This window comes from Emydura macquarii, unplaced genomic scaffold, assembly GCF_026122565.2.
Source record: "Emydura macquarii macquarii isolate MOO-44397 ecotype Brisbane River unplaced genomic scaffold, CSIRO-AGI_Emac_v2 contig_306, whole genome shotgun sequence".
NCBI classification, from domain to species: domain Eukaryota; kingdom Metazoa; phylum Chordata; order Testudines; family Chelidae; genus Emydura; species Emydura macquarii.
In genome coordinates, this window is record NW_027130443.1 from 462,267 (window position 1) to 484,365 (window position 22,099).

The 22,099-nt window shown below is 68.2% G+C and overlaps 2 protein-coding genes across 5 annotated transcripts in view; both read right to left on the bottom strand.

Annotated features, from left to right (window-relative positions):
• KDM6B (lysine demethylase 6B) overlaps positions 1–6,783 on the bottom strand; it is a 33,135-nt gene extending 26,352 nt beyond the window's left edge. For 2 of the 4 annotated variants that reach the window (XM_067555237.1, XM_067555216.1), the window contains exons 1-2: positions 6,630–6,782; positions 1,466–1,550 (exon numbers count right to left, since the gene is read on the bottom strand). The gene's annotated coding sequence lies outside the window, so the exon portion shown is untranslated. Of the gene's footprint in view, positions 1–1,465; positions 1,551–4,347; positions 4,583–6,629 lie in introns of all 4 variants that reach the window. The other 2 variants (XM_067555228.1, XM_067555256.1) reach the window with 2 other exon arrangements.
• Positions 6,784–7,714: 931 nt separating this feature from the next.
• Positions 7,715–22,099, bottom strand: part of DNAH2 (dynein axonemal heavy chain 2) — a 77,775-nt gene continuing 63,390 nt past the window's right edge. Inside the window, exons 60-87 of the mRNA XM_067561716.1 lie at positions 21,511–21,721; positions 21,139–21,255; positions 20,553–20,694; positions 20,099–20,268; positions 19,688–19,804; positions 19,223–19,387; positions 18,829–18,954; positions 18,399–18,547; positions 17,922–17,988; positions 17,405–17,555; positions 17,005–17,153; positions 16,710–16,843; positions 16,089–16,233; positions 15,753–15,952; positions 15,126–15,252; positions 14,649–14,835; positions 14,172–14,320; positions 13,582–13,765; positions 12,902–13,092; positions 12,457–12,648; positions 11,781–11,965; positions 10,711–10,939; positions 10,273–10,424; positions 9,888–10,002; positions 9,169–9,345; positions 8,660–8,734; positions 8,124–8,274; positions 7,715–7,893 (exon numbers count right to left, since the gene is read on the bottom strand). Of these exons, the coding sequence (XP_067417817.1) occupies positions 7,739–7,893; positions 8,124–8,274; positions 8,660–8,734; positions 9,169–9,345; positions 9,888–10,002; positions 10,273–10,424; positions 10,711–10,939; positions 11,781–11,965; positions 12,457–12,648; positions 12,902–13,092; positions 13,582–13,765; positions 14,172–14,320; positions 14,649–14,835; positions 15,126–15,252; positions 15,753–15,952; positions 16,089–16,233; positions 16,710–16,843; positions 17,005–17,153; positions 17,405–17,555; positions 17,922–17,988; positions 18,399–18,547; positions 18,829–18,954; positions 19,223–19,387; positions 19,688–19,804; positions 20,099–20,268; positions 20,553–20,694; positions 21,139–21,255; positions 21,511–21,721 (4,312 nt within the window). The 3' untranslated portion in view covers positions 7,715–7,738. The remainder of the gene's footprint in view (positions 7,894–8,123; positions 8,275–8,659; positions 8,735–9,168; positions 9,346–9,887; positions 10,003–10,272; positions 10,425–10,710; positions 10,940–11,780; positions 11,966–12,456; positions 12,649–12,901; positions 13,093–13,581; positions 13,766–14,171; positions 14,321–14,648; positions 14,836–15,125; positions 15,253–15,752; positions 15,953–16,088; positions 16,234–16,709; positions 16,844–17,004; positions 17,154–17,404; positions 17,556–17,921; positions 17,989–18,398; positions 18,548–18,828; positions 18,955–19,222; positions 19,388–19,687; positions 19,805–20,098; positions 20,269–20,552; positions 20,695–21,138; positions 21,256–21,510; positions 21,722–22,099) is intronic.

Here is a 22,099-nt window from a genome sequence, read left to right on the forward strand (position 1 = left end):
TGTGTTCTGTGCACGCCCCTGGGCAGCGGGAGTCGTGCGTGTCTGGGTTTGAAGAAGGGTGTGAGGGTGTGAAGGGGTCTTGGACAGCAGGGTGTGCGCGTGCTCCAGGTGTGTGCCCAGAGGCAGGTGTGCATGTTCTCTGGGTGTGTGCCTGGTGGGTGTCTCCTCCGGGTGTGCGCCCAGCAGCAAGGGGTGTATGTGTGTGTGTTCTCCGGCTGTGCATCAGGTGGCAGGGTGTTAGTTATTCTGGCTGTGTATAAACAGCAGGGTGTGTCTGTGTGTGTGTATCTGTGTGCGTGTGTGTGATGACAACTTCCTTTCCCCCCCTCACACACCCCAGCCTGGCCTCAGGCCCACGGAGGGGGCAGGGAAGGGGGGGCCAGTGGTTGGGGGGGGACTGGGAGCCAGGACTGCAGGACAGTGCAAAGCTGGGGGGGGCACTCAGCAGATTCTCCGGTGACCTTTAACCCCTAACTCTGACCCCCCCAGCCAGGGGAAGGGCAATGGGGGGGAAGCAAATATTAGGGGATCATGGGAAGAAACACAGCCTCCCCCTCGGGCACCCCCAGCACCGAGAGACGGCTCAGTCCCTGTTCCACCCCCCGAACATCTCGCCCCACCCCAGAGGTGGCTGCATTTCATCCCCTGCCTGCTCCCAGACTCTAGGGATTGGGAAATGACCCCCCACCCCGCTGGGGCAGGTCAGTGTTGGGGAGGGGGGTTCCCTGGGTGACAGAGGGGAGACCCCCCCATTTGCCAGTATTGCCCCCCCCCCCCCAAGTTGGCAGAGGGGTGAATCCAGGACATGCAGCAGCTCCAGGGATCAGTGGGGGGGGAGGGTCCATCCCCCCCCCATCTGTGTGCACAGAACTCCTGGGGGGCAGCTGGGAGCCCGGACGCCTGGGTTCTCTCCCCGGCGCGGGGAGGGGAGGGGAGGGGGGGCTAGTGGGTAGAGCAGGGGGCTGGGGGCCAGGATGCCTGGGTTCTCCCCCCCCCAGCTCTGAGAGGGGAGTGGGGGCTAGTGAGTAGAGTGGGGGGGGCTGGCAGCCCGGACTCCTGGGTTCTATTAACCCTTCCCTGTATGTGTGTGTGTGTGGATGGGGGGGGGGCTTCCAACCCCATCAGCCCCCTGTCTCCAAGCACGTCCGCAATGGCTGATCCCCCCACCCCACTCCGCTGCCAGCCAATGGCAGCGCGCACAGCCCCAGCCAGCCAATGAGGGAGCAGCACTAACAGCAGCTGGGGTGGGAGGGTGCCAGGCCTGCCTCAAAGACCCCCCCAGCCATGGCAGCACGTGCTGAGGCAGGCCCAAGTGACAGCAGTGGGGAGAGCTCAGCCCCCCCCGTGTCCCAGTCCCCCCCCCCGCTCTAACCACTAGCCCCCACTCCCCTTCCCCACACCCCGAGCAGGATTTGGGGTCTGTGTGTCAATGGGGGGGGGTCTCTGGGGGCAGAACTGGACTCACCAAGCGCCGGGGGGGGGGCGTCACGTCCTCCCTGGTCCAGGCGAGTCTGGGGGGGCCGGAGGGGGGGAGCCCCTGGGCAGCCGGCCTGAGAATGAGACGGAGGGACGGTCACAGCTCCGCCGGTGCCCCTCACTCCCGACCCCCAGCCCCCAGAGGCAGGTTCAGTTACTGGGACCCATCTGTTCCCTGGGTCGCTGCCTGCCCCGGCCCTCCCCCCGTGTGGGCTTTGTGTCACCTGGGGACCCCCCCAACCGTCCCTCCCCCCGGCCACAGGCTGCCACCTGCACCCACCACAACTGGGATGGGAGGGGCTCGTTACCCCTGATTGGGGGAGGAGTGCGGCCCCCCTAGCGGGGGGGGGCAACTGATTGGAGGCCAAGGGGCTCGTGGAACAGGGGGCGCCTGATGGTGACGCACCCCATCAAATAACAGCCCCCCGCGCACTCCTGCCCCACCCCAGAGCTGGCTGCATCTCAAGGCTGCGCCCTCCCCTCCCCCGCTCTGGGCCCGGGTCTCTGCTCTGTGGGGGGGCGGGGTGGGGGGCACAGGATGCAGATGTAACCGGCTCAACGGCTGGGCCTGGCAGGTGCCAGAGTCATTGGAGGGGGGAGGCGGTCTTGGTCCTGTACAGACCCCGGGGGACTGCCTGTGGGGGGGAGCAGCGCACCCCCTGCAGGGGAACCCAGGCCCCGTTCCCCCCACCCCCTCCTGGAGCCAGCCGGGCCTCACGCCCAGTCTAGGCCGTAGGGGGAGGCGGGGGTGCTGGGGGGGAGGGGCTGGCGGCTCCTGTTCTTGGCGGGGTGCCCAGCACGGGCGGCTATTTATAGCCTGTCCCCGGGTGCCCCTGCACTGGCAGCCGGGGAGGGGGGTGGGGAGTGTGTGGTGCTCACGGGCGGGGGGGCTGGGCAGGCGTTGCACACACGTGTGCAAAGGTGGCCTGGGGCAGATGCATACGCATGTGCCGGCCCATCCAGTGCGTCAGGCCCCGTGCCCCACGCCTGGCAGAGGGGGCGCAGACATGCTAAGCACCGCCCCCCCGCGGGGCGACGGCATGAAGGTGGCAAGGCGTGTTGAGGCGTGTGCTGGCGCCATTGGGTGTTTTGTTGCGTTGGGGGCCGGGCACACGTGCTGCGCCTGTGTCCGAGGGGCTGCCTGGGTCGCTGCATCCCCCGTGTGAACTGGCGTGGCTCGGCATAGCTGGGAACGCAAGAATCACATGCAGCATGGCGGCGCGTGTGTTAGTGTGTGCAGGTGTGTCCCAGCGTGTCTGCAGCCGCAGCGCAGCCCCAGCACGTCGCTGGCTGTGCGTGTGTTCGCGTGTCCAATCTGTGCTGCGTCCGACGCGTGCCTGACCCGGGACAGGCATGTCCAGGCGTGTTGCTGTACATGTAATTAGCGTGCTTGGTGCATGCGCTGGCGTGTCTGAGGCGTGTCCAGGCGTGTTGCCGTATGTGTTGTGTTAGCGTGTTTGGTGCATGCACTGCTGTGTCTGAGGCATGTTTGGGGCGTGTCCAGGTGTGTTGCTGCATGTGCCGTGTGTCCCCCCATCTCGACCCCCCCTCCTTTGCGTCTCCCAGCAGCTGGTTCCCAGCTCCCCGCCCATCGCCAGGCAGCGAGGCCGAGCCAGGCCCCCATTGGCCAATGGGGCGATGACATCACAACCCGGGCAACATCAATAGGTTGGCGTGGGAACCAGGTGAACATTCCTGCCTGTTACCATAGCGACAGGGAAAGCCCCATCCTTGCCCAGAGTTGCCTCCCCTGCCCCCCCAGCCACATGAACCCCCCAGCCACAGCCCCCCCCCACGCATGTCACGACTGGCAGCCTTCGCGGGAGAGACCAACAGGGCCCAGGAGCCTGAACTGAGCCGCGCAGGCAGAGGGAGGCGATTGGGGAGGGATCCTGGAAGCAGAGTTGGGCAGGGGGCTGCGGGTCGGGGGTAAGGGGCACCCCCAAAGCTGGGGGGGCCCAGGGCCAGGCTAGCAGGGGCTGTGGGTCTGGAGTGAGGGCTGGCTCCTGTCTGTCTCTCTGCGGGGGAGGGGTGCTGGGGGGGGGCAGAGGTCAGCAGATCACAGACTCCAGGAGGGAGCAAAGGTACCACCTGGCTAATGAATAACTTGGTCCTGCTCTGGGCTCACGGGAGCTGCCGGGACAAGAAGGGGGCCTGTGACCAACCCTACAATAACAACCCTCCTCCAGCCACCCCATCAATGCCTCAAACTTTCTCCCTCATCAGCATCCTTCCTGCCATGGAACAGAAAAGGGAAACTGAGGCACAGAGAGGCAGACTAGAATCCAGCCACCTTTCCTCCTCTCCCCCCACCCCATAACCACTAGGCATCACCCCCTCACTCCCGACCCGCAGCTCCTGCTAGCCCGGCCCTGGGATCCAACCCCAATGTGCCAGAATCTGGAGCCGCTCCCTCTGGCAGGGCCATGGCCGTGACCATGGGGGCAGCTGGAGGACGAGAAGGGGAACTGCCCCAAGAGGCCCCAACATCTGTGGCACGGGCCAGGAATGGCCCTGATCCAAGGGCACAGAGAAAGCAAAAGGGGAGTGGGAGCTAGTGATTAGAGCAGAGGGGCAGGGAGCCAGGACGCCTGGGTTCTCTCCCTGGCTCTGCAAGGGGAGTGGGGACTAGTGGTTAGAGCAGAGGGGGCTGGGAGCCAGGACGCCTGGGTTCTCTCCCCAGCTTGGAGAGGGGGGCACAGCGGGGGCCCTGTTCTTGGCTGCGGGGCGTCCTGGTGAATAACCCAGCTTCCCTCCCCCTTGCCTGCATCCCCCCATCTCAGCTCGTTCTGCTGCCTCCTGCTACCTGTCACCTGACCACAACCAACCCTGACCCACAGCTCCAGAGCCCCCCACCCCCGATCAGGTTACCCGGCCTAGCTCCAGCATCCTCCCCTCCAGCTGGGCCGCACCTGCCCCGCCTGCCCCCCAGCAGATGGCCCCTCCCTAGAGGGGATCTGGTTCCAGCTCCACGGGGGCGGGGGCTGCCTCCAGCGTCAGGGCTCCAATGGCTGGTGGGGTAACGGCTCCCCAGGGCCCAGGCACGCAGGGGCCAAAGGATACAGAGACAGCAGCGGGAGCCAGGACGCCTGGGTTCTATCCTCAGCTAGGAGAGGGGAGGGGAGGGGGTTAGAGGAGTAGAGCAGGGGCTGGCAGCCAGGACACCTGGGTTCTCTCTCCAGCTCTGCCACCGACCTTGAACGAGTCCGTTCCTCTCTCTGTGCCTCAGTTTCCCCACCCAACCTTTGTTTATACAGATTTCAAGCTCCCTGGCGAAAGGACTGTCTCTGAGCGCAGCAGGGCCCCAATCTGGGGCAGGGGGGTCTGGGCAGGGCCCGGCACGACGGGGCCCCGATCTCAGGCTGGGCAGGGCCCGGTGCAACGAGGCGCCGGTCTTGGTGCTGGTGCAGAACCAATTGTCAATAGCAGAGCAGATCTGAGCCGGCAGGGAGCAGGCCGCATCACGCAGCCAGAGCCGAGCGTCGATGCCGGAAGTCGCTCAGAGGCCTGGCCCGTGTCCGTGGGCACCGGGGGGGCCTCAGCAACGGCTGCCTGGCAAACCAGCTAGACTGCGGGAAGGCCAAGCTGGGAAATCATCTCCAGCCCCAGGGTAATGCCCTGGGACCCCCGCCAGCCTGGCTCTAGGGGGACGCAGAAAGGCCGCGGCCTCCGGCAGAGACACCACTGAATGAAGCCAAGGCTTGACTGGGGCAAATGCCCAGTGGCTAGGGTCAGCCGGCGCCCAAGCAGGCAGGTGTCCTGGAGAAGAGGGAGAGGGGACAGGGTCCGGAAGGACCTGCCTGGGGAGGAGATGCCAGATCCCACGGGGCTGTAGAAAAGCAGTGCCCGACCCGCGGTGGGACACGGATGCCGGACACCGTTTGCACGGGAAATCCAGCCCCGGGGAGAGCGGGAAGCGTTGCTGGAACTGCCCGGGGCAGCAGGGGCCGGTCGGAGCCGGGGCTTCGGATCGAGACTGGTGGGAAAACGCGTTCGCCAAAGTCAAGTTACTGTCCTCAGTCTGGTGGGGGGGGGCAGGTGAGATTCTCTGGCCCAGGTGAGCCAGGAGCTGATGATGGATGGGCCTGACCCATCTTTAACAGTATATCCTGGCACCAAGCCCCCTGCTTGAATCACCAGCCCCCACTTCCCTCCCAGAGCTGGGGAGAGAACCCAGGCGTCCTGGTTCCCATCTCCCCCTGCTCTACCCACCAGCCCACACTTCCCTCCCAGAGCTGGGGAGAGAACCCGTGAGTCCGGATTCCCAGCCCCCTGCTCTAACCACTAGCCTCCACTCCCCCCCCCCCGAGCTGGGGAGAGAACCCCGGCGTCCTGGCTTTCAGCCCCCCCCCCCCCCTGCTCTAACCACTAGCCCCCACTCCCCTCCCACGACCCCAAATCTCCCACGCTCTGTCCCACATCACCCCAGCAGGGGGCATCCTCTCCCTGCTGGATTCCTCCCCCGGTGTGGAAAAGGGAACAGAACCCAGGCGTCCAGGCTCCCAGCCGTCCCTGCTCTACCCACTAGACATGTCGTAGAAGTAAATGAAAGGCAGCAAAGCAAACACTGTGGAAGTGGCCTGGGGAACTCCCCACCACTGGATCTCAGGGGGATGCAGGCTCAGGCTCGGGGGCAGAGCCAGTCACCCACTGTGACCGGAAGGGGGCTCAGCCCCCCCAGCTTGGGGCCTGCACTGACAGGGTCAGGGAGGGACGTGCCCAGCAGCGGTGCACAGCGCTGCCCATGTAATCGCCCTTTCGTGGGCAAACATTGGAACAGCTCCCATCGCTCCCCAGCTGTGGGGGGCCAGGGGCCTCGCCCCTCTAGGGGGCGCCGGTTTCCATCCGGCCCCACGGCGGGGACCGGCTGTGAGGGGCAGGGGCCCTAGAGGTGACGTCTGCACAGCCCATCCCCCCCACCCCCGCCGGCCCAGCTCCATTTGTAACCGGTGGCGGTGAAGCTCCCTGCCGGGGGGTGGAATGAATCGGGCCCGGGGGGTCCAGAGGAGGATGGGCCGGACCCGAGAAGGGGCGGTTGTGTGGGGGGGATATTTAACCCTCGGGGTGCCGGATCGCGCCCACCGTGTCCCGCCGGGCCGGGCTCAGAGATGCCCCCGAACACGCCCCCTCCCGCGCCCCGGCCCGGCCCGTACCTGGGGGCGGCCCCGTCTCCCTCCGGCCCGTAAGCGGCAGCCGGGCGGCCCCATCGCGCCGGGCCGGGCCGTGGCGCAGCTCGCTCGGGCCGCGGCTCCGGGCTTCGCCTGGCGGCTCGGGCTGGTTCTTTCCCGGAGCCAGCCGCGGCCCCGCCCCCCCGGGTGTGTGTGTGTGTGTAGGGGGGGGTCACAGCCATTCTCCCCCCCAGGCTGTGTGTGTGTAGGGGGGGGTCACAGCCACTCTTGCTGGGGAGACTCAGTGCAGCCCCCCCCTCAAGCGTAATGGGCTCGGATCGACCCCCCCAGTGCAATGTGAGCGTGCGAGTGTGTACACGCACGTGCAGGCCACACACCCCGTGGTGGGGCAGTGGCAGTGCCAGGACCTGCCCCCCCGCTGTGTGAAGAGGGTCGGGCGGGGAGGGGGAGGTTGCGACCCCTGGTTACCCCCCAGGCAGTGGTGCCCAGCTCCGGCAGGCTGGGGGGGGGGGGGTCGCGGGACTGCTCTGTGCCTCAGTCTCCCCACGTGATGCTCAGCCTTTCCTCGGGCCGCCAGCCGGGCACAGCTGGGGCACAGCTGGCAGCAGCCACACAGCACTGAGCGGGGGAAGTGGAGGCAGCAGGGATCCCAACCCCCTGGGCCTGGGCCTGTGCCCCCCCCCCCCCCAGCCAGGATCCCTCCCTGCCCCCCTAGGCCTGTCATCCCCCTCCCCCCACGCTCTGGCTCACGCTGACACCTCAGCTGAGCTATTTACCTGCTGTTCAGGCCCCCCCACCCCACCCCACCCCACCCAAGTGGGAGCAGCCTTGGGCCAGGGGCCACCCTGGTGCTGTGGGGCCCAGGCATGACTGGGGGGGGGGCGATCCCAACCCCACTGCCCTGGGCTCAGCCCCCAGGTGATGTTTGCCCCCAGGCAAGCCAGAGCCCTACGCCGCAGGTCGCCCCCGCACTCCGACACAGAGGAAACTGAGGCAGAAGGCAGGGCAGGGCAGAAACTGAACATGTGCAGGGTCAGACCCAGGGGCCCGCCCGGCCCAGCGCCCCCCGGCGGGGGTAACAGAGTGGGGCTGGGGCGATGGGAGGGTCACGGGAGTTTTTATTACGGGGGGGCTCAGCTATCCAGGCTCATGAGCAGGGCGGTGCCGCGCTTGACCCAGTGCTCGGGGCTGGCGGCGCCGGCCTTCAGGTCCACAGCGATGACGAAGGAGGGGCGCCCGGCCGCGCCCGCCCGGTTGGGGTAGTAATAGCAGGGGCAGGCGTAGGTCCCTGGGGAGAGAGAGGGGTCAGCCCCCTGCCTGGGGCCCCCGGAGAGGATCCGAGAGCCCCCAGCCTCTTTGCTGCCCCCTATAGCCCCCCGCCTGGCCCCAGCCCGGTTGCTGCCCCCGCCCTGCCTGGGGCCCCCAGAGAGGAGCCGAGATGCCCCGGCCTCTCCCGGCCCCTTTGCTGCCCCCTGACCCCCCACCTGGCCCCCCGGCCCCTTTGCAGCCCCCCGGTACCTTTGCTGCCCTTCTTCTTGCTCTCGCTGGGGCGGAAGTGCACCGTGGGCAGGGGGCAAAGCAGCTGCATCGGCTCCGCCTCCGTCAGACACGAGTTCTTCTTGTCCCAGCCCGCGCCCTGCAGGTACAGCCCCCGCACCCACACGCCATCCTGGGGGGCAGGCAGGCAGGCAGGCAGGGTGAGCCCCCCTGCAGGTACAGCCCCCGCACCCACACGCCGTCCTGGGGGGCAGGCAGGGTGAGCCCCCCTATGGGTACAGCTCCCACACCCACACGCCGTCCTGGGGGGCAGGCAGGGTGAGCTCCCCCTACGGGTACAGCTCCCGCACCCACACGCCGTCCTGGGGGGCAGGCAGGGTGAGCTCCCCCTACGGGTACAGCTCCCGCACCTACATGCCATCCTGGGGGGCAGGCAGGGTGAGCCCCCCTGCAGGTACAGCCCCCCACACCATCCTGGGGGCAGGCAGGGTGAGCCCAGGGACAGTGCCCCCCCGTGGCTGTGACCCCAGGGTGGGGGGCCGGCCCCTGACCCCTACCTTGGGCGGATACACCAGATTGTTGTCATCCACGGTGGAGACAATGAACTCCCACGACAGGCTGTCCACGGAGACCTGCAAGGGGGGGGCAGTGAGGGGGTGGGGAAACCCGACCCCCCAACCTGACTGTCCCCCGCATGCCCTACTGGCACAGGAGAGGCTCCGGGGCCTTTTCACCTCTCAGCCAGTTAGTGCCCCAGGAAGGGAAGTCAGATACCCAGCCCGCCACCCCCCCCCCCCAACAACTAGCCCCCACTCTCCTCCCCGAGCCGGGAAGAGGACCCGGGTGTCCTGGCTCCCAACCCCCCTGCTCTAACCACTAGCCCCCCACTGCCTTCCCAGAGCCGGGGAGAAGACACAGGAGTCCTGGCTCCCAGCCTCCCCCCCCCCTGCTCTAACCACTAGACACCCCCTCCCAAAGCCAGGGAAGAACCCAGGAGTCCTGGCTCCCAGCCCCCCGCTGCTGCAACCACTAGCCCCCCGGAGCCAGGGAGAGGACCCCGGAGCACCTTGTTGTGGCGGGCGGCGGCCTGCAGCACAGCGGTGAGGAAGCCGGTGGGGAAGGTGAAGGCCGAGAGCCAGAAGAGGACGGGCGGATGGGCTGTCTCGGCCCAGCGGGCAAACTGCTCCACCCGCTGGGCCAGGTCCCGGGTCCAGGCGGCCAGCGGCTTCAGCGAGGGGTAGGCCTGGGGGGGGCAGAGCACAGGGGCTGGGGCAGGTGCACAGCCCTGTCTCCTGCCCCTTCACCCCTGGGACATGCACGAACAGGGAAACTGAGGCACACGCTAGCTCGGCTCCCTGCCCTACAACGGGGCTTGGACTGGGGGGGGGGAAGGAGGCGGTGCTCTTCCAAGCCCCGCCCAAGCAAGTGCTGCTCCTCATCTGTGGTTGGAGGTTTCAGCAGGGGACCCACCCCTCTCCAATCGACCCCCTCCCTCCTGCCCCAAAGCCAGACCCACCGGACCTTCCCACTCACTGGGGAAAGGAAACCCACCATTGGGGCAGGGAACTGACCAGCAGGTTCACGCGGCCCCGGCCCCCCTCCCGCCCCAGCCTGCGGTGCTGAGATCTGGTCCCCAGCGTGGAAACTGCAGCTGAGATCGGCCCTCAGGTGGGCTCCCACGGGGCCACAAACGGGCCCCCAACTCCGGCTCCCCCGCAGCAGCCGGGGTAGGGGCCCCTTCCCCTCTCCCATCCGGGGGGCAGCGGGCGTAGGGGGCACCCTTACTCTCTCCCACATGGGGGGCACACGGGCGTCGAAGATGCAGTTGAAGATCTCCTCCAAGGATGTGGACATGACCACCAGCCCCTGGATGCCCTTCTCCAGCTCCAGCAGCGATGATCTAGGGGAGAGCACCCGTGAGCCAGGGGCGCCCCTCAGCCGGCTCCACACCTACCCCCAAAGCTCCCCCAGGGCCCAGAGTTGGGGCAGCACTGGCTGGGGGTGACCCATGTCCAGGAGCAGGGAGGAGTCTCGCTCCCTGCTGGGATCTCCCACTTGGCTCAAGGCCCCTTATTCCCAGCAGCCCAGCCCAGCCCAGCCCCACGGAGAGGCAGTCCCTGCTCCCACAGCTGGGTTGGGCCTCACGCTGTGGGGCGGTCGTGGGGCTGACCTGATGACCTGCAGCAGGGAGTTGTAGCGCTGGATCTCCTGCAAGAGCACCACGTTGAGGGGCGAAGGGTCATCCGCCAGCACCTTCTGGGTGCCTTTGTAGTCCAGCTCCTGCGGGATCCGGCTCAGCACGTCGGCCGACAGCTCCAGGACCTGCGGGGCGAGGGTTGTATGGGCCGCGTGGGGACAGGGCCCTGGGTGGCTCCCCACGGACTGGAGTCTCGTGACCCGACACATGGGCCGGGCCTGCAGGGGCAGCTGCCTGAGTGTGGACAGCCTGAAGGGTCGATGGTGATGTGCTCAGCCCACACCCAGGTGTGGCTGCCCCGGTGCCCCTCCCACGGAGCAGAGCCACAGCTGGGAGCCCCAATGTCCCTCCCATGGGGCCGAGCTGGTTGCCCCAGATCTAGGGATCAGAGCCCCAGGCCCACGTGGGTACCTTGTCCTCACGGCTCTGCCCAGCGACTCCGCTGGGCGTGAGCTGGGGCTGCAGGGACAGCAGGGTCTCAAAGAGGGTCCTGGCCTCAGTGATCTGGGAGGCCACGTCGGCGTTGGGATGCTGGCCGAAGGCCTCAGGCAAGTCGGTGGGGGGCAGCATGCCGATGTAGTCACGGTAGGAGGCCAGGTTCCCGTCCTTCGGGACGTAGTAGGTGTCCAGTGTTGACAGCCTGGGGGTGCCAGGGGTCTCAGGGATTGGTACTGTCTGGCCCCCCCGGCATCACCTCCCCTTTCCCCCCCAGCTGTGCCCATTCACCCCGCCCTTGCCCTTCAGCAGCCCCCAGCGTGTGGAAGGGGGCAGCAGCACAGTCGTAGAAGGGGGGCCGGGCTCCACTGGCACAGGCAGAGGTTACTCATCTTGGGTGCTACCCTCCCTGGCACCGCCCCCTGCACCCTCAAGCGCAGATTGTTGGGGGGTGCCCATTCCGCCCTCTCAGACCCTCCACTGAGGGCCACACTCCAGGGCCAGCACCAGGGCCGTTCTCAGCGCCACAGGGCAGCCTGCAAGCCCCAGTGCGTGGAGCTGGGCTCCCGGCCCCTCCAGTGCTCAGAGGCCGGCGTCCGGGGGGCATCTGGGGCTCGGGGCCAAAGTGGGCAGACATGATCTCCCTGCCTTGACGAGGGTGGGGCCAGCAGGAACGCCCCACTCACCGCAGCCTCCCGGCCAGAAGGAGGTTCAAAGCCTGGCAAAGCCCAGATACAGAGCGACCCCTGCAGCTGGGATCGATCGAAGCCTGGGGAGAACCAAAGCGGCCCCGCCAGCTGGGATCGATCAAAGCCCGGGAAGAACTGGCCATGACCCCAGTCCAGTGAAGACACCCCAGCCTGGGGCCCATGGGCGGGACGGAAGCGAAGGTGGATCGCCGTCGGCGCAGCCTGGGCTTGGTGTACGGGGGGGCACGGAATGGGCAACGGCACCAGAAATCTCCGCTCAGGGGTGCATGGCCCCCGGGAGGTGAGGTCGGTGCTGAGGAGGCCCCGCCCCCCAGGGCTGAGGCCCCACCCCCGTACTTGTAGAAGGGGGCGGCCAGGCAGGGCTCGCAGAAGTAGTCATTGATGTAGGTGCTGAGCAGGCGCCGGTCCCAGCTGTCCGTCACGTGACCCCCGTAGTTGACGCCTGCGATCAGGTACTTGAGGGCGTCCCAGGGCGTCTCTTCGTACTCGTCCAGATACAGGCTCAGCAGGTTCTCCGACACCTGGGGGCACAGCCGGCACCGCAGCCATGGCACACGCACCCAGGGCATGAGACGGCTCCTCGCGTTGGGCTCCCAGGGTCCGTCATGGCAGGGTCTCATGGGACGGCGAGGGTTGTTATTGTAGGGTCTCATGGGGACGGCGGGGGCTGTTATTGTAGGGTCTCATGGGGGAACACCAAGGGGAGTTGTTCTTGCAGGGTTGCTGTTATGGTAGGGTGTGTCAGGGGGACAGCCAGGAGTCTGTTATGGTAGGGTGTAAGAGGGCCCGGGGCCTGTCGTGGCAGGGTCTGAGGGGGCCCCGGGATCAGTTGCGGCAGGGTCTGAGGAGGGCGCAGGGTCAGTTGCAGTAGGGTGTGGTGCCCCGGGGTCAGTCATGGCAGGGTGTGGGAGCCCGGGGCCTGTCGTGGCAGGGTCTGAGGGGACCCCGGGGTCAGTCGCGGCAGGGCGTGGGCGGACAGGGGGGCGCAGCGCGGGGCCAGCCGGGCACCCACCTCGAAGTCGGAGTCGTTGAAGCCGTAGACGACGTTCCACCCGAGCTGCTGGAACTTCTTGCGCTCCAGCAGGATGCTGTGGAAGAAGCAGAGGGCGAAGAGCAGCTTCTTGTACTTGGCCGGCTTGGTGCAGCGTCCGAACTGCGGCTCCGTCACCAGCTGGTACAGGCGCTGCATGTTGGCCTTGAGACCCTGTGGGGAGAAGGTGCAGGGGTCAGTGTGGGCCGGGCCTCACACCGGGCCCTCCCGCAACACCCCGTCCCCCCACATGCTGCCAGGGATCAGCGCAGGCCCCCCGGGCCGCCCCACACCCAGCCCCTCCCATGCCCTGCCGGGGCTCACACGGGCACATTGGGCCCCCCCCGCACTGGGACCCCCCCATGCCCTGCCGGGGCTGGACGTGGGACCAGCTGGCAGAGGGTGGGGGGGCAGGGTGCCTTCTCACCGTGGGGGGCTCAGTGGTCATCTTGATGCTGGCCTGCAGGATGGCGATGGGGAAGTCGGGGTGTGGGCTGGAGCTGAGCCAGAGCCGGAAGGCCGGGTGCGGCTCCTCCACCTGCAGCTGCTCCACCAGCTTGTCCAGCTGCGGCATCCAGGACAGCGACAGGTGGCAGTTGGCCAGGAAGACCCAGTGCCCTGGCGATAGACACGGGGAGAACAGTGCAGCTCCCGGACGCCAGGGTCCCAGCCCCCAGGTCTCCTGGATGGGCCCCGACCTTCCCTGGGGTTTCCTGACCAGCCACCGCCCCAGGTTTCCTGCCGGGCTGAGACCCTCCCCAGGTCCCCCAACCTATCGGCCGAGCCCAGACCTCCCCAGGATCTCCAGACCAGTCAGACCCAGACCTTCCCTGTTGTGCTACTCCCCAGGTCCTGGTGTGTGGGTCCAGCCAGTCCACCGGACTCACCCCCTGGCTCCCTCCCTCCTGTCTGCGCGGACTCCATGCGCCCCCACCCCGGAGGTCTGGGGCTGTAGATGGCAGTAAAGGCTCTGGGGTCATTCCCAGGCTCAGGGGGCCCCGGCCTCCAGTTCCCATGGGGCGGAAGTGCCTGGGGGCGTGCTGAGCCAGGCGGGAGCGAGGAGGCTCCCCTGTGCTGCCAGCAGTAGAGGCGCTATGACACACGCACCGTCCCTGACGCCCTCCTGGATCATGCGGGTGGCGATGGGCGCCTGGCCCTGCCCCAGCGACAGGGCGTGGAAGCGCTGGGCAATGGCCGACCGCTCAGCCAGCTGCAGCAGCATGGAGGTGGGGTCCACGCCAGGTGACAGCACGAAGATCAGGGGGGTCCTGGGTGTGGAGTCGTCCAGCACCTGCAGGGGCAATGGAAGCGGGTGGGGCAAAGGGGCAGGGGGCTGGTGCCCTGAGGGCCGGGGCAGGGTGGGGGGCCGGCGTTGGGGGGACCTGGGAGGTTGGACGGGGGCAGCGGCTGGGACTTAGCTGGCCAAAAGCAAATGTAAACGTGCCATGTGCTGACCTGCATCGGATCCATGGTGCATCGAGCTGGCCCCCCACCTCGGGGTCAGATCCACAGGCCCCATCCTACCTTGGCCCCGCCTCAGGGTCAGACCCATGGGCCCATCAACCTGGCCTCCCGCCCCCAGGTCAGACCTCCGAGCCCGTCTCCCTGGGCTGGGCGGGGCGGGGCGGGACCTCGCGTCCTGCTCTCCCGGTGGCAGTGCCTGTCGGCAGGATGCGGCGCTCGCGGCCCCCACTCACCGACTTCATGTTGAGCACGGGCGGCTCGACGAAGGCGGAGCCCAGGTTGGAGACTATGAACGCGCTGACGCAGAAGGCCACGCGGTCCGGCCGCAGCGAGCGCACCAGCAGCATGCGCTGCAGCTGGTTGCAGGAGTTCTCCCACTCGCCTGCAGGGGGTGACGCAGGGCAGGGGGCTGACGCGGGGCACAGGGGGGCTGCCCTGCATGGGCCACCGTGCTGCCTTGGGGGCCCCGCGGAGCCCGAGGCAGCCAGGAGGTGGTGGGGAGAGCCATGGCCCCCTGTGGGCAGCTGCCAGGGATCCTCTGCCCCACAGCCCTGTGTCAGTGACTTACCCTGCCACAGTCCGGGAGAGAACCCAGGAGTCCTGTTCCTTGCCCCACCACCCCCCCGCTCTAACCACTAGCCCCCACCCCCTCCCAGAGCCGGGGAGAGAATGCAGGAGTCCTGTCCCGCCCCCAGGAGTGGGGGGCTCACCTGGCAGCATGGCCTTCTCAGGCTTGGCGCTGGTGTACCAGAGGTGCCAGTCGCGCGGGTACTGCTCAAAGGAGTTCATGATGCCGTGGAAGTTGGTCAATTTGTCCAGCTCGGTGATGTTGTCCCAGTAGGTGTCGGCGAGCCAGGACCCACAGGGGTTGTCCATCTGCCCTTCCCGGTCCAGCACCTGGGGGCGCCAGGGTGAGCCAGGCATGCCGTGGGCATCACACCCCCCCGCGACTCCCCCAACTGGGACCGGGGCCCACCCGGGGGCATCAGGGGAGTGGGCCTCACAGGTCACACCCGGCACCTGGGGGGGCTGGCAGGGCAGGGCGGGAGGGTCCCCAGCTGGGCTCCTCGCAGCCCAGCGCCACCCTGGGGCAGTCGTGCTGTGGGGCGGTCTCACAGCTGCCCTCCCCACCCCAGAAGCAGCCGCATTTCAGTGACTCCGCACGGAGGGCAGCCCCGGGCTCTCACCACACCCCCACGCAGGAAGAAGTTGTACTCGTCCATCTTCAGGCTGCCCGAGGTCTCCAGGATCTTGGCGCACATCTGGAAGCTGAAGAGCAGCTTGTGGCGCTCAAAGAGGCCCCGGCAGGTGTATCTGCGGAGGAAGGGGGGGCGCTAGCCACGGGCGGGCACCGGGCTGCCTGGGCACCCCTCGGGCACGTGTGGCCGGACCCACACAGATGGCGCAGCTGCCGTCTGCTCTCCACGCCCCAGCACCCCGCGGGGGCACACCCTGGTGCACTGCTGGGGGCGTGGGGATGGGATCCCCATCACTGTGCGCCCCCGAGAGCCGCACATGGTGTAGACAAGACCCGGCACCCCGTACCGGTAGACGGTGTAGGAGGGATATCCGTGTGAAGGGGGGACCCAGCCCCCCGTACCAGCACACAGCACCGGGGGGATCCCTGTGTGAAAGGGGGGCCTGGCACACTGTACCGGCACACAGCAGAGGGTGATCCCCGTGCAAGGGGGGGCCTGGCACCCTGTACTGGTACACGGCACAGGGGGGATCCCTGTGCAAAGGGGGAACCCGGCACCCTGTACCAGCACATGGCAGAGGGGGATCCCCATGCGAGGCGGCCCGGCGCCCCGTACCGGTAGACGGCGTAGGTGTGGTACTCATTGAGGTAGCGGATGCGCTCGTCCAGCTTGGCACTGCGGTGGCTCTTGTGGATGCTGAGGTTGAAGAGCTCGACGTAGGCGTCCAGGGAGAACTGGTACATGGGGTCGATGCGGCCCATGTCGTTGAGGACGAAGAAGAGGATGGAGGCTCTCTGCGCGCAGGGCCTGTAGGCCTGGGGGAGGAGCACAGCTGTCAGCCCGGCCGGGGGGCGCCCAGGGGCTGCTTCGGGCTGGCACTCGGCCCCCAGAGCGTCTCCAGCGCAGTCCAACCCCCCCCCCCCCCCCGGCTGTGCCGGGCCCCGCCCTCACCTCGCGGGCCATGTCGATCTTGGTCTCCGTGCTCTCGCTGCTCTCCAGCTGCTCCGTCACCTCGCGGGCCGTCACCTTGGAGCTCTGCAGGGTGTTCACCAGCTGCACGTCGTCCAGCAGTGAGCCGGTGGCTTCGTTCAGCAGCCTGCGGGCACCAGCAACAACCCGGCCCGTGAGTGGGCACCACGGCCGAGGGGGGCCCCCGCAGGATAGACCCTCCTTTGGCTCCCCAGGCAACGGCACCCGGGGCCCATCCCCTTCCGCCTGGGCCGGGGGGCTGCACAGACTGGAAGTGGTTCCTGCCAGCTTTCCCATAGCTCAGGAATCAGTGCACGAATCCCCCGGGCCTGGTCAAATCCCCGCTGGGGATTCCTGCTCAGTTGCCCCCACCCACGCGCTGCTCCTCCCCTTCCACGGCTGGGTACCTGGCAAACAGCCCCGTGTCCCGCCCCAGACGTGGCCGCATCTCAGCGCTGGCCGAGGGGTCCCCGTGTAACCAATAACCAGCCGCCTCACCCCAGAGGTGGCCACACCTTGGCGCCGGCACAGGGTCGCTGTGGGTGCAGGCAGGTGTCTCCGTCACCCCCCCACCCCCGCCCGGCGTCCCCGCCTCACCCCCACCTCAGAATCTCGTCCTCCAGCTCCTTGAGCCTGCTCTTGCTGGCAGCAATGTTGAGGACGAGCGAGTCCTTCTGCTCCTCCAGCTCGGGGCGCTCCTTCCGCACCACCGTGCCCAGCAGCTGGGCCTCCAGGCCCTGCCGGACAGAGGGGTCAACCCAGCCCCCCACAGCCCCCTTCACTCCCCCAGGCCCGGCTCCCCCACCTCCCCAGCCTCCCTGGGGGAACCCGGCCACGTGTGCTCCCCCCGACTCTGTTCTCCCATCGGTCCCCGGCCCAGATCTCGGCCCCCACCCACCTGCTCCTTGACGGCGAAGTTGACAATGGTGGTCTGCGAGGACGTCTCGGGTGTGTAGTGGGGGTTCGACAGCTTGGTGGTGAGGTAGAAGCGGAAGTCGGGGCTGTACTCCACCTCCTTGTCCGCCAGCCGCAGCAGCAGGCGCCCACCTGGCACGCAGGCAGTCAGTGCCCAGCTGGCCCCCTGCCGCGCTGGGGTGAGCAGGGAGCCCCCGACAGCCAGCCCCTCCTCCCCTCGCAGAGCCAGGCAGAGAACCGAGGCATCCTGGCTCCCAGCCCCCTGCTCTACCCACTAGCCCCCACTCCCCTCGCAGAGCCGGGGAGAGAACCCAGGCGTCTTGGCTCCCAGCCCCCCCTCCCAGCGCCAGGGCTGGAACCCGAGTCCTGGGGCCCGGCCTCACCCACTCTGGTGACAGACTTGTTGAGGATGGGGCCGAGCGAGGGGTCCAGCTGCTCCCGCACGTTCTGCAGCAGCACGGGCACCCCATGCTGCACGGCCTGCTCCAGCACCCGCAGGTAGTCACTCATCTGCAGGTCGATGATCTTCAGGCCCTGCCGGGGTGCCAGAGCCGGGGTGAGCCACCGGCGCCGTGCTGGGACCCCCCTGACCCGCAAGCCCCAGGGCGGATGGATGGATAGAAGGGCCGGGAAGGTGGCGAGATGCCCAGGTTGGGAAAACGTGAGGACTCGAGGCAGGGGCACCAGGCAGCATGGCCAGCTGAGAAGGGGCAGGGCCTAGTGAGGGGCGGGCTCCGAGCAACTGTGAAAGGGCGGGGCCTAGCAGGGGCGGAGCTCAGATCAGCTGTGAAGGGGTGGGGCTCCAATTGGCCAGGGTGCCTGGCAGTTGCGAATGGCCGGAGAGAGGGACCCAAGGGGGGGGTCCCAGCCTTGCCCCCGGCGCCCCCCGGAGCTGCTCACCTGGGCAGCCTCCATGTTCTTGATCCACTTGGAGGCCTGGCACTGTGGGTCGATCATCAGCGGCCACCTGGCGAGCAGGGCAGGGGAGGGTCAATGGGACTTGGTGCTGCCCCACCTCCTGCCGGGCTCCCTACAGTGCCCACGCCAGCCTCGGCCTCCCTTCCCGGCCTCAACAGCTGCTGTGCCCCACCCAGGGGTGAGGGGACCCTGATGTGACCAGCTGCCCCACCCCAGAGGTGGCTGCATCTCAGCGCTGGGTGAGGGATCCCTGTATAACCAGTTGCCCCGCCCCAGAGGTGGCTGCATCTCAGGGCGAGGGATTCCTGTGTGAGCTGTGGGTGCAGCGACTGTTACCCGTTGCCCGTGAAGCGTGGCGGGGCAGGCCGGGCGAGCAGCCGGGCAGGGGGCACGTAGGAAAGCCAGGCTTTAGGAGATGCAGGACCGGCCGAGCTGATTTCCTGGGGCCGCGGGTCTCACCGGTTACCGCGGGTGACGATGAGCCCGTTCTCAGTGGAGAAGGCGTCGGAGGGCAGCCCCTGCAAGTTCCAGGTGCGGACGACGGTCGGGTTGCAGAGGAAGCTGTCCAAGGTAAACCTGGGCGAGCAGGGCACCTGCAGCTCCCGAATCTGTGGGCGCAGGGCGCAGGGTCACCAGGGTGCCCGCCGAGTCGCTGGCGCTGCCTCACAAGGTCACCGGAGCCGGCGCCTGAGGGGGGATCAAAGCCGGCACCCCCTCCTGGCTGCTGGAGCCTGGCCAGCCTTGCCCCCGGGGGTGAGGGGGGCCATGTGGGGCGGAGGTGGGGGGGAGGGGGCGGCAGGCCCAGTGGGCCTGGCATGCCGCTGTCATGGGGGCTGGGGCCGGCTGTGCCCGCTGGCGCCCCCCACCCCTCCTGGTGGTGGCCACGCACCTGTTTCATCCAGATGTGGGAGACGATCTCGTCACGGTAGCCGGACAGGAAGGGCCCCATGTAGGACAGGAAGGCAGCAGCCAGCAGGGTGTCGCCCACCACGTAGCCCAGATCCTCCTCCAGCCCCTGGGGGCAGAGCCGCAGCTAAGTCCCCCAGGTGCCCTCACCTGGCTGTGCCTGCCCCCTGGCCCAACCCCCCCAGATCCTCCCCGCTGGGATCCCTGCCCCTCCAGATGCTCCCTGCCCCCTGGCCTGGCTAGGGCAGCACCCATCCTGAGTCACCATCCCCCCTGCACTGAGATCCCTGCCCCCCTCAACCTGGCTGTGCCTGCCCCTTCCGCCAGCCCCCTAGAATCCCCCCACCCGAGCCCCCGGCTGCCCCCCGCTTGCCCACCTGCACCGTCTCCTCCCAGCGTGCCTTCTCCCCAGCCAGCCCCGACACCAGCTTGTCGGCCCGGTCCAGCTTGATCTCCATCTCCTCCGAGCGCCGGCGCAGCTCCTCCTTCTGCGCCAGCTTCTCCTCGTACGCCTGCTTCAGCTGCTCCAGCTTCTCTGCCACCTGCGCCGCAGGGTGGGGCATGAGCCTGGCACCCCGCGCTCAGCCCGGCCTCTCCCTCCCCAACTGGCCATGAGCCTGGCACCCCCCGCCCGGCTCGGCCGTGAGCCCGGGGAGCCACCCACCCCCCACCTGGCCTGGGCTCCCCCATGGGTGAAGCGGGCTCCGGTGGGGCAGGCCCAGGCCAAGAGACTCCCAACGCGACGGGCAGAATCAGTGAGCGGCCGCAGCCATGGCACCGGCAGGCAGTCTGCCCCTGCCAGCTGCGTACTCCCTCCCCCAGCCGCCCTCAAGCACACGGACCTCACGCAACTTCTCCTGGGCCTCCGCCTGGGACGCCTGCTTCTCCGTCAGCTGGGCCATGGCCGCGTTCATGCGGGCGCGCTTGGGCTCCACCACCCGGTAAATCCGGCCGTACATCTGGGGAGGGGACGGATGGACGGTGAGCACCAAGAGCCCCCCCGGATGCAGCCTCTGCCCCAGGAGTCCTGGAGCCTGGCTTCCCCCACACCTTGCTCTAACCACTAGACATCGCTGCGCTCCCCGAGCTGTGGAGAGAACCCAGGAGTCCTGGCCCCCGAACTCGCACTGGGCTGGCATTTGCTTCTCGTTCTCCTCCTCCCCAGAGTTTTCACTGATGTCTGCTTTCCTGACCCCCCTTGCCAGCCTAGCACACCCCTCCATGGCTCCCCCCGCCCGGGACCAGCCCCTCACCTCCATGGCGCGCACCCACATGCAGAGGGACTTGGCGGCCAGCGAGACGCGCCCGATGATGTCGGGCTGGAAGTCGGGCTGGGAGCAGTAGCCGCTGATCTTCTTCAGCACCTTGTCCGAGATGTTGTCCTTGTCGAAGTTGATCAGCTGCTTGATGAAGGTGGCCTCGCCTGGGGGGGCAGGGCAGGCACTGGCTCACGCTGGGCCTGTCCTGCCCCACGGGGCCAGCCCGGCGAGGGCACAGCACCCCTCTTGCTGTGGGGGAGCGGGGCAGGGCCCTGCCAGCTCCTGGGACCCCCTCACAGATGCAGAAACAGGAGAGGCTGCCTGCCTCTGCCGCCCACACCAGCCTCCTCCCGCCAGCCAGCACCTGGCCGGCAGCTCCCCTGCTCCACCCCACCCACTGCCCGCCGGCACCACCCCCAATCCCAGCAGGCAGCCCCTGCCCCCTCACCCAGCTGCCTCTTGGCTTCAGCCCAGGTGGGCTCGTTGCCGCGCAGGATCATGACGGCCTGCATCACCGTCTCCACCAGCGTGGGCGGGCGCCCGTACGACTTGATCTCCGTCATGTCCTTCTTGTTCAGCGACTCCAGCGCCTGCGAAGAGGGAGGCAGCCGGGACAGTCAGGGGGCGAGGCTGCTTCCAGCGCGGCCCCACAGCCGGCCCCATCTCCTGCACCCCAGCCGCTGCGCCCCAGGCCTATGGTCCCACCTAGCCTCGTGGTGACGGCGGGTGCAGACGGGCAGCAGGCGCCCACGGGGGGTGGCGTGTAACTGCTGGCACGAAGCTGCTCGGGATGTTTGTCGAGAGCAAAGGCTGGGCGGTGCCTGCAGGCGTGCTGGGGTCCCCCAGCTAGGGCAGGGGCCTGCAGCGTAGCCCACCAGGCGCAAAGGGGGCACCGGGCCCTGCCCAGAGCTGGGGGACGGTTGGACAGGGGCAGTGGCGCAGAAGCTGGCACAAGTGCTCAACCCAAGCGGCTCTCTGCAAAACCCCACCCTGCTCCCCTGAACCCGTCCAGGGCACTGGACCCGCCCCATTACCTTCATGGCCTCCTCCAGGGCCGGCAGCGCCTCCTCCAGGTCCTTCTGGGCGTTGTCAGCCAGTGCCTTGCACTTGATCTCCTCGGCCGCGATCTTCTCGCTGTTGGCGCCCACTGTCTGCGGGAAGGGGCGGCCGGCCCTGTCAGCCTGTGCCCTGCTCCGGGCCCCGCCCCAGCACCTGGCTCCAGGCCCTGCCCCAAGCCCCCTGTGTCTGGCTCCGAGCCCCGCCCCAGACCCAGACCCAGGCCCAGGCCCCGCACGCTCTGCTCCAGGCCCCACCCCAGCTCCCTGCGCCCATCAGCCTGCGCCCAGCCCCGGGCCCTGCCCCAGCCCCCATGCTCGGCTCCAGGTCCCGGCTCCCAGCCCCGGCACCTTCTGCTGCTCGTCAGCCTCTCTCTTCTGCTGCACGATGATGACCAGGTACTCCTCGCACTGCTTCTGGAACTCTGCCACCTTCTTCTTGGCGTCCTCCAGCTCCCCCGACATCACCTCCACCTTGCTGCGCGTCTCGTCGATTTTGAAGAGCCCATTGCGCAGCTTGTTGGCTTGGCCTGACAGCTCCGAGCGCTTCTCCGCCAGGAGCCTGGGGGGAGACGCTTGCTGGGCCGCCAGGAGCCAGCCCGACACCCTCGCCCCAGAGGGGCACGGCCTTCACCGGCCGGGCTCTCAGCCTACAACCCCCATGATGCACCAGGGGCCCCTGTCCTGCGTCCCCTCCTTTCAGCAAGAGGGGCCAGAGTGATGCCTCATGGGAAATGTAGTCTGGCCAGGGAAAGCAGGATGGGCACATGAGGCTCCTGAACTACAACTCCCATGAGGCAGTGCGGTGCCGCTGGCACTGAAATCCTGGGATCTGGGGCTGAGATGTCACCCTCTCCCAGAGGAAAGGCCCCGATTCCTGCTCCTCAGCCCAACGTGGCCGTCGGGGCTACCCGCACTGACCAGCCTCCCCTCTCCCATC